Source organism: Vigna umbellata, chromosome 7, assembly GCF_029865625.1.
Source record: "Vigna umbellata cultivar VRB3 chromosome 7, Vumbellata_1.0, whole genome shotgun sequence".
In the NCBI taxonomy this organism is placed as follows: domain Eukaryota; kingdom Viridiplantae; phylum Streptophyta; class Magnoliopsida; order Fabales; family Fabaceae; genus Vigna; species Vigna umbellata.
Window position 1 is genome coordinate 20,325,804 of NC_142171.1, and position 16,459 is coordinate 20,342,262.

General features: G+C 34.3%; 1 protein-coding gene across 1 annotated transcript; it reads right to left on the bottom strand.

Annotated features, from left to right (window-relative positions):
* Positions 1 to 9,771: 9,771 nt before the first annotated feature.
* LOC124829827 (gamma-glutamyl hydrolase 2-like) lies at positions 9,772 to 15,643 on the bottom strand. Its single transcript, XM_047303398.2, has 10 exons — positions 15,169 to 15,643; positions 13,577 to 13,663; positions 13,151 to 13,240; positions 12,657 to 12,751; positions 11,282 to 11,342; positions 10,963 to 11,052; positions 10,779 to 10,841; positions 10,578 to 10,666; positions 10,117 to 10,209; positions 9,772 to 10,030 (listed from the first exon to the last, which is right to left on the bottom strand). The coding sequence occupies exons 1-10, from the start codon at positions 15,487 to 15,489 to the stop codon at positions 9,991 to 9,993; spliced, it is 1,029 nt and encodes a 342-aa protein (XP_047159354.2). The 5' UTR covers positions 15,490 to 15,643; the 3' UTR covers positions 9,772 to 9,990.
* Between the last annotated feature and the right edge of the window lie 816 nt (positions 15,644 to 16,459).

Sequence of the window (16,459 nt, forward strand, 5' to 3'; positions counted from 1 at the left end):
AGCATTTAATGTGCACATCTCAACATCAATCAATCTCAAAGCATCATAAAGCATTACTTATCAAACAATTACAATCATAAGCAAACCATCATAACAAACCAAGTTTCCAATTGAGTACATCAATCCTAATCTAAAAACAAAAATAAATAAATTCAGAACACTTAAACCAGACAAAAGCACAAGTCCTGCTCTAGTGCCGATAGCATTCATCAGTAAATGTTATCTCAGCTCCTCATCAATCTGAGCTATCATCTGTATCTTCCTCTTCTTCTTCTTGGATCTTATAGTCTTGATTCTTTTTGCCCGATGAGGAGGCCATCCCTGCATCAAATATAATTCACAAAACCAAAAGATACACTGTTAAGCATTAGTAAACCACAATGAAGAAATCAGCCCCTTCAATGATGCTCTCTCCCAACCCCAAACTTAGATGGAAAACTAGTGAGCAAGTGAGTGGAAGGGATATTTTCTAAAGAGGGATGAGGGAAAAGCTGTAGAGAACCTTTGAAAAGGTATGTAGGAGTGTGTGTGCAGAGAAGAGTCTGAAAAGAGAAGCTTATGCGCAGCTTAGGGTATAAAAATACCCTAATGGGCTCGGGTCTAGTTAAGGGGCAACCAAAGCCCAATCTGCAATAGTACCACTCAGCGGCACTTTCGTGATGTGCTCTTCTCCTTCTTTGCTTAACCTAAGTGCCTCCTAAACATGCCCCTCACTGGTTCCCTACAATTCAATTTTCAGATTACTTATGCACAACCCTATTATACTACTACAATGAAACAAACAAAAACAATCAATCAACTGGGTTGCCTCCCAGGTAGCGCTTGTTTAACGTCACGAGCCTGACCCAAAATCCACCAACACCCATCAGTAGGTGTTACAAACTTACCAACACCCATCAGTAGGTGCAAAATTTTCTTACCAACACCCATCAGTAGGTGTTACAAACTGAGTATCCTTCAGTAGATACTTAACCACCTAGCATCCTTCAGTAGATGCTATATCCAACAAAATATTTACAAAAATAATGTCCACAGATTAAAAGTTACAAAACCAAAATCAAAATCAAAAGTTTTTAAATCACTGGGTTGCCTCCCAACAAGCGCTCTTTTAACGTCACTAGCTTGACCCAATAAAGCTCATGTTCCTTCTTTTTCTTCTTTCTATTGAACTTCTTCAGAAATTTGATCAAACCAGGAACCTATTGCAGTTTCTCAATCATAGGAACTTTAATCTCCAATTTCTTGAAGATTTCCATAAAGCATTTAAATTTCTTTTCCTTCCTATGATTCTTCTTTAGATGAGGATGGGGTTTTTCATATGATTCCTTCTTTTTTCCTCTCATCTTCTTTTTCTTACTTTTCCTTTCCCCAAATTTTCTCTTTTTCTTTTCTCTTATTTTTTTCTTCCCTTCTCTTTTTCTTCTCAACTTCTTTATTTTCACACAAATTTTCTTTCTCTCTTCTCTCTCAACCACTTCTTTTTCTTTTTCTTCATCTTTATCTTTCTCACTCAACTCTTCTTTTTCTTTTCTCCCTACCTTTTCCTCATCTCTCCCTATTTTTTCTTCAGCAAAAGTCTTGTCACTTTCAGTGACAATGGCTTGACCTTCCTCCTTAAGGTTAACTTCAGTATTAACCTTAACATTCAATTTCTGACTAATGAAACGAAGGTGCATCTCCATCCTTTTACATGATTCTTCAATGCTTTTCTGAGTAGAATCGGAATTTTTCAAAAATCGTTGAAGGGTGTCATCCAAACTTTCTGATAGAGAGGATTGTTGCTGCCATTGTTGTGGTGGCGGCCTATCAAATTCTTCGACAGCTTGAGTGGTTTTGTGATGACAATCAGGTATTTGTATGTACTGTTGAACTGCCTCCTCCAACGTTATCCTTCTTCCCGATAGAGAGGGTTTTTTCTGCCTATGTTGTGGTGGTAGATTCTTAAATTGTTTGACAGCTTGCCAAAATTGATCATTATCCATGCTTGAGTAAGGTCTCACCAGTGGTTGAAATTACCTTAGTAGAATTGAGTGCCCATATAGTTAAATTCTTGTCCAAATTGCATCCTACAAACATTAGGCACAAAACTCTAAAAATATTTCTTAGCACAAAAAGATGGAGAAGATAGATAAAAAAAAATCAAAGGATATAATTGAAAAGATAAGAAGATAGGAAATAAAAACAGAAAAATAAAAATAGAAAATAAAATAAAATAAAATAAAAACCGAAAAATAAAAACAGAAAATAAAAACAGAAATTCAAATTTAAAAATTCAAGTCAAAGATAATCAATAATCACACAAATTAACTAGTTAAACCACGAGTCCCCGGCAACGGCGCCAAAAACTTGATGACAAATTTATGATCACCAAAATATGATGTCACAAACTTGTTGAACAATCGGCAAGTATGACCGAATCGTTTCAAGTAATAAACTCGGTAAGACCAAGTATCGTTCTCCCAAAGGACTCACGACCTAGTTTAGTTATGTGATTCGTTGATTAGCTAAGACTTAAGAACGAAATAAGTGAAGTTTAATATGCAAAACAGAAAATAAACATGTATGCATGAGGTTGATCGATGGCAAAACAAAATACAAGCACTTTCAATGAAATATATGGATGAATATGTTGTTAGGGGTCAATTTCATCTTATCCACTCTCATATATTTTAGGAATTCAACATTCAAGTCATCATTGTTAATGCCACTCTCTAAATTACCTTGTCAAGAAGGCCTATCCCTAATTACGAGTTCATACAATTTCTAGCATTCCTAATAATTAGTTCTTTTAGCACAAGAGCTTAACCACAACCAATATACTATTGGGAGTAATTCCCCGGATCTAGACTTCCCCGTACGTTCCCGTATCGACAAAACCAATAATCATGCATTGAATGAGTTAAACAAAGCAAGCATTGAGCAAAGAGGAAAAACCCTAACTAATGATGAAAGAAAGCATATGTCTTAGATTAAGATGTAAACACAAATTCCATATATGAGAGTTTCAAAAGATTACATTGATTCCCCAAAAAACATACAAGGTTTAGTTCACCATATTCATGGTGAAACTAGATGAACAATAATGAAAGAATGAAGGATAAAACCCTAGAAAGGTGAAGAGGTAGCCTGAGCATCCAAGATCCTCCTTGAAAGGGGTGGAAGAGAGAGTGTTTGCTTCGTTTTGCCAAAGATACAAACCCTAGGACATCCTAAAGCTTATATACTATTCTAAAAAGACAGAAAATTAGGCCCAAGCCCAAAATAGTGCCAGAAAACCGGTCCAAGCCCATTTAGAATGGCGTTGAGCGGTACTAGCGCATGATCCATTTTGCTCCCCAACTGTTGTTTTGCCCCTCAGCGGTGATTTCGGCACCTGAAAACTGCCGCTCAGCACCAAATTTTCGCTCAGCGCCACTCGGTCACATTTTTTTCTGCATTCTGGTTGACTTTTCAGCATTCTGGTTGATTGGTTGACTTTTCTGGTTGACTGGTTGACTTTTCTGGTTTCTGGTTTACTTTTCAGCACTCCAATCATTCGGTACTCCAATTCTTCTTTCAAATCATTCAATTAGCTTACAAAATCAAGGGAATCTTGCACAAAACCATTAAATTCACTTTCAACTCTCTTATTCACAAAACTAAAGCAAAAATATGAGTTCAAGCTAGTTTCTAAGTCTTAAAGGTTGCTTTTGGTATCAATTTTAAGCATAAAAATAACGGTTTCTCAACCGTTATCACTCCTTGCTACTTCAACTTCTTCATCCAATTCATCTTAATTCCTGTCAAAAAAGAGGAAAAACAAGCATAAAACCCATTCAACTCTCTTATTCTCACATCTTAATCAAAAGAATGATTTCAAGCTAGTTTCTTAGTCATAAAAGGTGTTTCTAATATCAAAATTAAGTATAAAAATAACAGTTTTTCAACCGTTATCATTGGGGAAGATGTAACCTTTAAACTCTCATGTATTTGACTTCGTTTTGAATTATTATAATGCTTCTTTCATTAATTGTTAGGGATTTTTTCCTTTGCTCTATGCTTTTATGTTTTGATCATTCATGGCATGATTTTGTGGTTTTCTTTGTTATTTGGAAATACTTAGAAACCATGATCTTGAGAATTTCTCCCAAAAGCAATATTGCCTAGGGATTGAGGATATGAGGTTTGGTTGTCTTAAGCTTTTGCTCGTAATGCAAAATTGATTATTAGGGATGCAAGGGATTGTGGTCTAATAATTAAGGATAGGCTTTCTTCGCCGAGGGATCAGGTTTTAAGTAATTTAGATAGTGACGTTAAAATTGAATGAAGAAGATGAATTCTTATATGCATGAGAGCAAGGGTGGTGAAATCTAAACCCCAACAACATACTCATCTCATATTATCAAAATCATCCATTCACTTTTGTGTTTTGCCCCACTTGATCAAATTGCATTCATATTTACTTTTTCTGCATGTTGTATTCTAAACCAATGAAATTGTTCTTAAGTCTTAATTAGTTAAGGTATTACATAATTGTCTAGTGTCGTGAGTCTTTTGGGATACGATACTTGGTCTTATCATTTTATATTACTTGATACGATTTGATACACTTGCCGAGATGTTAACACCTCCCTCTAAGGAGGTTGATGAGAGGGTTGCACCTCCCACAAAAGTTGTGCATAAAATAATGCAGTATAGACTAGGCAGTGACTCCTAGGTCGTCTCTCAAGGACCAAAATTGGTTCAGTCTCAGATCAAACACATTGTGGGGGGTTTTGAAAGTGTTCTCGTGATTGGAAATAAACTAAATTAAAACTGGGAATTAAACACAACCGAATATGAATAAAAACATTAAAATGGAAATTACAACAGATAAATACTCAAACACAATTCAAGTTGTAAACATGCAACGGTTACACTAAAACATTAAATACACAATGTTGTCATTTATCCTACGCATTCACAACCAAAGAGAAGAAAATCAACTCAACATGATATAAAATATTTTAAGCAAAGTCAAAAAAAATAAAACTTCTCTACGGTGATCCCTTCAATTACCAAAAGAAAACTTCTTTAGTTGATACCTATCACCGTGCAACTACTGCTTCAAATTGTCCGTTCACAAATAAATAAAAAAAAATGCTTCAAATGGCAGTGGGCCACTTCTTCCTTCACGGTTCCACTTTTGCTTTCTAATTGACAGCTGCAATCAAGACCGTGTGCTCTCCTTTTACTAAGGATCCTAGAATGTGAAAAGAGACTGTGCATTGTGAGTGGCGATTTCCCTTTATCTCATTCCAGCACCGCTTCTTCATTCTCCCAAAAACAAAACAAGCATAACATTAAATCTCCTCTGCAGACGTGACACCAACTCCCTTCCATCACCATGCACCACACAATTCACCTACTCTACTTCTTCATTCTTAAACCAATAAAGAAAATGAGTGGTACACATTCGGCTGCCAAATACCTTCACACGTCCCATCAAATCAGCTTCTCATTTCATGAATAAAAAAAAACATTCTCCTTTCTTCCAGCATGACCCAAAATACCGTGTGTTGTTCATTTTAATTGAAAGAAAATAAAAGAAAACGCTATCCGCTGCACCGCTTCTGCCTCCAACTCATCATCAAACGTGCTACTCTCCACCAAAAAGCATTTCTCCTCTCTCATCCATTCTCCGTGATTCCACTGCACACATCCAATACTGCACACACCCAATACTGCACCTCCTTGGTTCAAGTATTCCAACTCCCGTGCTTCACCATTTCTTCATCCTGCCAGCAAATGATTCACGCCTTTCAATGTGCTTCTCCATCTGCCCATGTGCTTCCTTGTCCGTGACTCACTCTTGCTTCAATGCTTCCAGCCGTGTCATCATTTCCCAACTCCAAGTGCTCCGCTTCTCTTCCAGCTCAACACACGTGAACATTCAAAATTTCTTTCTAGCCGTAACACCCCTTCTTCCACCTAATCTCTAAAAACAATGAAAACAGAAAGCTGATTCCCGTGTGCACACCATTTTCTCTGCGCACAGCTATGTGCTGGAATGAAAACCGAGAGATGCTTCCAACCGTGGCACCACATCCTTGCTCCAGCTCCTACTACGTGTGATTTTCAGAATGGAAGAAACCGTGCACACACACTGCTCCAAGGCCGTGACACCTGTGTGCTTCTTGCTGCTGGATGAACGTGAGCACCAAACACTTGAAGTTACTTCTTTTCGTCAAGGCTGTGACACCGCCTACTAAATTAAAGCAACCATATGCCTCTTGAAGCAAAACGAAAACACGCCACCTCACAATGAAAGCAGCGTTCTAATTCTTAAAGCTAGACGTGGCAGTAGCGGCATGTGCTTCCCTTTCCAATTGAAATGTTTGAACCAAAGAAAATAAAAAGGGCCATGTGTAATCAACAAAGTAGAAAAGTGAAACCTTTCTTTCATTCATCATCATAATCCTCAGAAAACAGCGTAACCATCATTCCCCTATTCTAAGAACACAAGCCGAGAGTGTGTACCGTGCAAATGGCAAGTGGCGGCCTAACCTAAAGGTCGTGTGTCTCCCTTTTAATGAGGGTGGCTCCACACAAAAGAAAAACCCTAGGTCCAAGTCACTCATTTCTAATTTTTGGGTCTAATCTAATTTACCAAAAATTGATTCAAAATATAATAGTTGATTCAAAAATTCTAAACTACTGAATTACAATTTAATTAATTCAAAAATATCTGTGTGGAGAATCTTGAATTTATTCGGCATTCTTCCTGATGTCCCAAAATGTATTTCCGAAATTTTCCTGCATTTCAAAAATGCACTTAATCAGCTCAGAAAATCCAAATTAGCACAATTACAAATTTCCGACCAAATTAAGCAGAATTCGGAAAACGGGGAAATAACAAACAATTAAACACAATTCCCTGATTTATTTAAGTGCAATAAACTAAATATAATTCCAGAAATAACGACTCATCAGAGGTAGTCCTGTTACTTCCTCAAGGAACACATCAAGGAAATCACTCACCACGGAGTGATCTATAACCTAAGTACTTTGCTCCACTTCCATATGGGTCAACACTAGAAAGCAACATGACCCATTGATGACATATTTATGAACACCGAAAAACGGTGCCAAAAACTTGTTTAACCCTCAGCAAGTTTGACCGAATCGTATCAAGTAATAAACTCGGTAAGACCAAGTATCGTTCTCCCAAAGGACTCACGGCCTAGTTAGTTATATGATTTCTTGATTATTTAAGACTTGAGAACAAATTGTTATAAGTTTCAAATGCAAAAGACAAAAAGTAAACATGTATGCATGTAATGATCAATGGGAAAGAAGAACACAAACACTAAACGAATTAGATGGATGAGTATGTTGTTGGGGTAATCAATTTCATCTTATCCACTTTCATATATTTTAGGAATTCATCATTCTTTTCATCAATGTTAATGTCACTCTCTAAATCACCTTGCAAAGAAAGCCTATCCTTAATTACGAGTTCATACAATTCCTAGCATCCCTAATAAGTAATTCTGAAGCACAGAAGCTTAAAGGCAACCAACCCTCATATCCCTATGTCTAGGAAATATACTATTGGGAGAATTTCTCCGGATCTAGATTTCCCCGTATGTTCCCATATCGACAAAATCAATAATCATGACATCGAATGAGTTAAACAATGCATGCTTTGAGCAAAGAGGAAAAACCCTAACTATTAATGAAAGAAAGCATGTATCTCAAATAAGATGTTTAAACACAAATTCCATATATGAGAGCTTCAAAAGATTACATTGATTCCCCAACAACAAGAAAAGTTTAGTTCACCATATTCATGGTGAAACTAGATGAACAATAATGAAAGAGTGAAAGAGATAGAAAAACCCTAGAAAGAGAATAGGAGAGTCGTCACCATCTCCAATTCTACCCCTAAGGGATGAAAAATGTGTTTTGCGTCTTCTCTAGCCAAAGATACAAACCCTAGGAAGTCCTAAAGCTTATATACTATTCGAAATATTACAGAAAAGTGGGCCTAAGCCCAAAATAGTGTTGCTCAATGGTAAGTGCGTGTGTTGAATTCTTCCCCCTCAGCGGCATTTTCACCCCTCAACGGAGCCAACGTGAGTTCATTAGTGCCGCTCAACGGTAAATTGGCGCTGATCGGTATTTGCGACTTCTCTTCTTTTGCACTTTTTGAGTTCTTTTCTAATTCCATCTCTATCCTTCTTCACTTTTTTCATCAAATTCATCTTAAAACCTGCATAAAACACTGAAATCAAGCATAAACCTGTTCAACTCTCTTATTTCCAAAAATATGAACAAAAGCATGATTCTAAGCTAGTTTCTAAGTGTTAAAGGTTGCTTTTAGTATCAATTTTAAGCATAAAAATAATAGTTTTTCAACTGTTATCACCCATACGCTAACTCTTGCCACACCTGGCCTGAAGACAACAATGCTGACTCCTCACCTCAAGAAACAACAACTTCTTCTCACCACAGTCTATGAAAATGCGATTTACAGACAATCAATTCATTCCCAAGATCACCTTTAACCCTTGTAGAGGTAGACAAATTAAGTTGACTCTGAATTGACGTCCCTCCACTACTACTAGACATCTAGTGCAAAGTATAGATGTTCTAACTAAACTAGTTGCTAGTGTAGACACCACTAGATCAAAATGTAGCTTTCCCACAACTAATCCCAACTTCTCCACACAATCCTTTGATACAAAGGAATGTGTAGCCCCCGAATCAAACAATGCACAACACGGCTTCCCAAACAACAAACAACAACTAATAATGAGGTTACCTAAGCTAGCCGCCTCTGATCCAATCAAAGCATAAACTCTATCAGTAGCTTGAGGTCTGACACCTCCCCTCTGCTGAAACCTCCCTACATACTGCAGCTGTGAACCTCCCCTTCTTACACATATCAGATAAAATATTACATTATTATTATTATATTTATTTATATTATTTTATATTATCTTAGTATTATTTATTTTTATTGCATGAATATAAATTTCAAAATTTTTATAAATACATATTATTTTATTAGAAAATACACAATTTTTTTTACTCTTTTTAACTCAAAAATTCAAACTCTATGGCTGAATTGAGTATCAAAATCCTTAAAAACGTTTATCAGCAGTTATCAAAGCCATTAAAATCTTATCACCTAATCAAATACCCACTCAAAATCCTCGTTAACACACATAAATAGAAATTAATTTAATTATTCTAATTAATCAATTTTAAAAGCTAATTTAAATCGCCAAGCAGATCCACTTTAACTTTATCCGGTTCGTTTAGGATAATGATAGGTAGTTTTCATTTTTTTTTATTTACAAGGAAGAAGGTTTTCCCTTTTATGAGTTGCGATGTAAAAAGAGTGCTTGAAACAAACTCGGCAGTGCACGTTAAACTGTTAACATTTTATTGCGTATTCAAATATCAACCCATTTATTTATGTTGTAATCAAATATATTTATTTAAACTGCTGCTTTCTACACCCTATTAAAATTCTCCTTTTACCCCCGTGGAAAACTCCCGGAAAATATTTTCCATAATAGGAAGGGTGATTGCTGTTCGGAAAAAAAATTCGGAATTGTGTATTTCATTCTGAAAAATAATTTTGGAAGTGATAAGGTGTTGGAATAAATTTGATTGGGTAGCCTTTTTTAAATAAATACAGTTTCATCTCTTAAAGCATCATTTTTTATGGTCCACTAAGTGTGCTCCAAAATCCAAAATGTGCAATGCTTTATGCAGACGCACCACCCTTTATGGTCCATATGCCAAATCATTCTGCAATGCAACTTTATACTTTTGGCCTCAGAAAATAGTCCTGAAAGCTATACAAGTCATCTTCAACAGAAAATAGTCTTAAAGTTACCAATTTTCTCTACAAGCCATCTTGATTTCTCTCATTATTCTGCATCACAATAATGATTTTTGCCCGTGCATACAACCTTTTTCATTATAATTACTGTGCATGCCATATATTTTCCAGCATTAGACTTGAGAAAATAAATAAACTTCATCATATCCTTTCCTACAAGAAGCATAAACACATTATCATCAGTAACTTCACATGTAGAACAATTTGATGTCAAAGTTTTAAAGACATTATGAGCATACCCAGCCTTCCCACCATAAGTTGGACTGTAATTGTAAATGAGATTGTCTAGCAATTCTTGAGTAACTGGTCTGTTTAAGGATTTCCTAGCTTCACTGGCGCCAGACATGTGAAAGTAGAAAATTGTTAGCCACTGGTGAGTTCACAAAGACAAAAAAAAGCTCAATCATTTCATTATTCAAGAGCGTTCTTAAAAATTATTTTCTAGACTGTAATTTAGTTGGGATTTGCAATAAGCAGCAAATTGGTGAGGATAGTAGATACGTAGTGCATATTGCATAATATTTCACACCAATATAAGCAGTAAGCAAATATTGCTTCGTTCTGTTTTTTCACTGCTCTGGCAACTACTCTGGAGAACTCATTTAACCTTTTAGGTAGCCAGTTTTCTAAGAATCATCTACAAGTGTTGCTGCATTATGAGAGAATAACGAGCGACAATATTATCACATTGAGTACTAACCTGACCAAAAAATTTGCAGCATGCTGAGTTATCTGAATGGCATCTTCAGTGTGTGGAATTCTTGGTGAACCCCATTCAAAGGCATTTTTCTGCGGCATCATTTATGAAGGACATTAACTAGCTGAAATAATGAGAGTTTGGCATAATATTTAGGATATCAAATGAAATTCACAATACTGCAACATAAAATTTATCAATCACCTCTGGATGCCATTGGAAGCCAGTTACAGGATAGTTTCGTGAACTTACAGTGGAAACATAAACCTAGAAGAATTACACAGGCTATTAGATTGCTTTTTTGAGGGAAGCCAAATATATGCCATGATTATGCAAAATGATGGATTTGTACCAACATCATTTCTAAAGATAGGATAACATTGAGTACCTTATCATCTTCATCCGTGCAAGTTGTCAAGATCTCGAAAAAACTAGATAACTTCCGATTATCCAGAAGCTTTCCAGGAGAAATGCCATACTACACACATGAAATCAGATAAAAATTATATTACCGAATTTCAAACATCTAGGTTTAGCATTTTTCAAATCAATTTTATCTGAAAATCCAGACCGACCCTTTTATTTTTCCTAGGGTGAAGTTGGTTAGAGTAAAATACTCTAATCGAAGACAATTAAATTTTTGTCAGATCGTCTAAATTAGTAAAAGCTTCATGCTGACGAATAATTTATTGAATATATAAACTCACACGATGGTTTTGCATGACAAGACAATCTGTAGTCATCTTCCTTAACAACTCTGGAGGAAATCTACAGGAAAGAGAAAGTGATAAAGTGATTACTGCATATTGAACCTATAAATTTAACACTTTTAAGATACACCACCATCATTGAGTGGAATAAGAAAAAATCATTAATGGACAGAGACTAAACAAGTCTGGAGGAATTCTGCAGGAACGAGAGAATTTCCTAAATCATGTCACTGCTCATCTTCTGGCTTCTCTTCCTGTCTCTCTTGCTCCCTCCTCTCAGTTTTAGTATCCCTCAGTACTCTACATATTCTTTCCTTTCGTCTATATTATTTTAGATAAACAAACAAGTACTATACATTTACTTTGTCACTGTCATCTTCTCATGTTCCATTGCTTGTGAAAGAAAAGACCAAAAACTTTCAGGAATTCAGTGATGCTTTATAATACAAGAACTGATTACGCTTTTCGCTAATGCAAATGAACTTTAGAATTTTCACAGCATAAAAACATCTAGCTACATTAGCATCCGCCTTTGCCTTAATGGATTTTGCATTTGACTACAATGTGCTCTCCAAGGGACAGTAGTCTTACAAATTGAACAAATTTTATAGGGTACAGAGCAATGAGTGAGGTAAGTAGTGTTCTTATGCATTCAAGTATGAGTTAGAAGTCAAATTAGATAAAAGTACACAAGATGAATGAGAAAAGGTCAGAAATTTATTGTCTTAATGTTTTGCATTAGAAGTGTATTTTGATATCATAAATGGGTTTGTTGATCCATTCATTGATGCCTGTTAGGTCCGTGTTAATAAAAGAAAATTTCCCTCACACATGAAAGTGGGTTTGGTAGATTCCCACCATAAAAGAGATATAACAAAGATATGGAAATAACAATTTTACTTTTACATAAACAAAACTCATTTATGGTGAAGAAAAGTATAAGAAATTTGAAAGACAGATATTCTCTGTAGCAAAAAATTGCTAAATTAAAAACAACGTTGATTAAGATCAAATATCAACGAAACAAATTGTGTAATCCTCCACATATATGTTAAATGGATGCCTTATATAGGATTTTAAGGTGAATTTTGGCTCAATTTTCAGCCTCTCTTTTCCTTTAACAATAGAAGGTCAACCAATTTAGCTTCTGTGAAGGCTCTGTATCTTGTCTTTCCTTCACTAACATAATGCTAGTTTTAGTTTTTTGAGCTTTTCCAAAATTTTGTTCGGCCAAACTTTTAAAGAGAATAGATGCCTAAAAATATTGGCCAAATGCTACCCAAGTTCAAAGCTCAGATCCTAAATTCATTACAAGTCCATTTATAGATCAAAGTGCAACTTCAGAAAAACACTATTAGCATAAATTGTTCACCTTTGAAAAACAGTTTCTTCGATTTTTGCACTCTCCACAAATTGAATAGTACTTGCTTGATTTGATGCAGAAAACTCTTCGAGAATATTATCGTCCTATTATAAGGGATAAAATGAAATAAGTATAACTTGAAAAGAAACAAAAAAAGAGAATAGAACTAGAATAATAATACATTGTCAAAAAGTTCTCAACTCGTGAATATTGATAAAAATGTTTAACATAGAATAAAAAAATAAAATTTTCCAAATTGATATAACAGCAAATTTTCAACTGTACGTGTAGTGAATTTGAAATCCAAGAGAAATCATTAATGACAATGTTCCCAGTACAATGCAACATAGTAAGATAACATAAATGATGTATTTGTTCACTTGAAGCAAATAACGCAGAAAATTATACTATGGTGCCTAAAATTCATTCAACATAAAAAATACTAACAGGTAACAAGTACCTGATTTATTTGCAGACATTTTCTCTTGGGAAAAGAAGCTTACCTGACTTATGATCATCGTTATGAGTTCAAAACCTAAGCAAACTGCATATAATGGGAAATGATCTCCAGCATCATTTTTCTCTAAAATTTTCTGCACAGGAAAAGATAACTTGATGCATAAAGTTCTAAAATTTCAAAAAGTACATGTATCAACAAAGCATTCCTCAGCATCACGAAACAAATTTATCTAACAAAAGCACAAATAAAATAAATGCTAACAAGTAGCTAAGAAACGAGCTATCCATTCCTCAGTAATAATCTTACACCGATTATTCACATTCCAGATTCTAAAAGTCTCAATTTTACTCAGATTCAAAGAGAATTCCCATCAAATGCATATTTGCTAATTAAAAAAGAAACAAGTCACTCTGACATCTGCATCCATATCAGCCACTTAACGAGCATTGGAAAAAAGATAAATAGATACCTTAAATATTTTCGTAACAGTTTCAAAATATAAACCACTTTTAGCCCATCCACCAGTGAAGAGAACTCCATTTACCAATTCGAGCTTCTGCAAATGAGAGCAAAACATCAGAAACATTTCTACATCGTTAGTGAAAGAAATAGGGGTAATGTTGCATACATCTACAACAACTTTTCCTTTCTTTCCCATGCATGCAATTTAATACCATACCATGCACTATGTACTTACCAGAACTTTCAATATGTAAAATTACTTAAAAATAGGAGGTCAATCTAAATGATAATTTGGAATGGTTTTTTTTTTTTTTTGCCACAGAGAAAAGAAAGAAAAGAAAATGGACACATAAAAGGACCCAAAAGATAAGTTAGTAAGATTTTATTTCCTTTGTAGCCTACTTTTTTTTTTAATCCCCAAAATATCTTTCTATTCTTATTCTGATTCTTATCATCATGTTACTAATCCAATTATGACATCGACATAATATAGTTCATTTGATCGAGAAGTGTCTAAACTTCTTATTGTCTTCAATTATTATAAATAGGAAAATGCATTCGAGACACTTTAATACCAAATCATTAATTGATTATGAAATAGGTAAAAAAGTTTTAGCCCTGTATAAGCATGCAATTTACCCAATGATAAAAAAATTGATACAAACACATTCTTTTAAATATATTCTTTTTCATTATAAATACTATTTTTTTTTTTAAATCCAGCTCTATTTATTAATAAAGAAACTATATTCATCATCTTTATACTTTTAAATAAATTTTAATCAATACAAAAAGTGAGTTAAAAATAATTGTTAAATATAATATATTTCTGACGGTCCTCGACCTTGATTATTTACAATATAGTAAGAAGTGTTAATAACATTTTTTCATACATTCCTTCTACTAAGCTTTTTATTATTTTTTAAAATTTATTAGAAATTACAAACTTATAAGTGTGATTTACTAAATACAAAATATACACTAAAATATGGGAAACTTATAATAAATTTCATCAAATACAAAAAATGTTTTGTGTTACTCACAATATTAATATATTATTATTAATTTTATGTTCCAATTTTTTTCACCTTTTTTCCTAATTATATGAAACAAAGACTGACTTGCAAATGTTCTTTTCAATCTTTAATATAAACAGAAAGAAAGAAAGAAATTAGCTCATATTAATTAAAAAAAAGTTGGTTAAGGTCATATAATTATACCCATCTAATTTGAAAATAAACATTTTTATTAAGAAATCTTTGTTTGAAACACAATATCAAGAAAGTCCTAGGAAACAAAGCATCAATTGAATTAAACGTATTTTGTGAACAGTATTATTAATTTGACCATTTTTGTATAGCTATAATTAATTTAAAGTCTATTAACAATGTATCCACTCATTTAATGTTATTATTTTAAAAATATTTCTATCTTTAAATTTAAACATGATCTAATAATAATTAAGGAAAAAGATATCTTTATAAACTTAATTAACTACTATTCCGAAAGTTCGGAATAGTTATAAAAAAGATTGAGTGAATTTGTTACTTAGGTTTTACAGCGATAACAATAAATAACAGAGTCACGGTAAGCCTTTACCTTCAGAAGCTTCTCCGGCGGCTCGGTGTAGATGAGGGGAACAACTCGGGCGCCGGCGGCTTCCACGAACTTCACGTAGGAGGCGGCGATGTAGGAGACGCCGGTGGCGTTGCTGAGGCGTCCGGAGGCGCCGTCGCCAGGATGGCTGACGATTCCGATGACCGGCTGGTAATAGAGGTTGGGATCAGGAGCGGGGCAACTGGACGGCGAGCCAAGGCCGAGTTGACTCGGGAGGACGATCGACGAGCGGGTCCCGGCGGAGGGAAGAGGGCAGACGGAGAAGGCGATGAGGAAGAGAACCCAAACGGCGTGACTTGACATGTTGGAGAAGCGAGTGTGTGAAGTGAGAAAAATGAAAATGTATCTATAACGGAACACTTGTCATTAAACTATAATTTGATTGATGATGTTATTGTTCATTAAGTTGAATCAAAGGACCAGATTCGTTCGGTTTTTTAACATTTGAGGATGATGATGTTCCAGATCGGATGATGTAGCGTTTGCAAAGCGGAGAAGATGATGAATTGGTGGGGTCCACTTTGCAGTCTTCATGCCCAATGGGAATGATTATAGGTCTCTGCTACCCCATTGAAAGAAAGGTATGATAAGTTTATTTTTTCCCAATGGTTCGGGGTTTTTTTCTTTTATTTTAATAATATTTAATATATATTATTTTAATTTATACTTACACAATATATTTATCATACTTTTAAAAAAATTGTATATTTTTTAATGATGTATATATCACATATTATATTTTCAAGATAAATATAACCATGGTTAAATATGTCTCATTTCCTAAATAATATGTATTTAATTTCGTGTAATTAATATGGATCTTATAGGATGAATTTTTTGTCACATGTGGGTTATGTTGGACTAAATATGAATTGTTTACTTCTTATTTTTCATAAAAACATGATCTGATAAAATATAACGAGAACCGAAACCAATTAGACACTGTACTACAATATCACGTGTAAATAGGATCTACACAATATCTTGTGTATATAATGTGTTTCTTGTAATGGTGCTAAAAAACAACAACAATTTGCAGAATTATTTGTGAAAACATCACTTTTCTTCTTTTGAAAAAACAATAACTTTTTATACTTATTTCATATATTAATTTTTACTTTTCATTAAAAAAACATATTAAAAATGTCAACCTATTATTACATTTTTTTTTTTCTGTGATGTGTTTCGAAGTGAAAAGATTAAGGTGATGTCTTCCTTTCTCATCCTCTTGGCAAATCAATACATTTCTTTCAAATAGCCTAATATATCAATA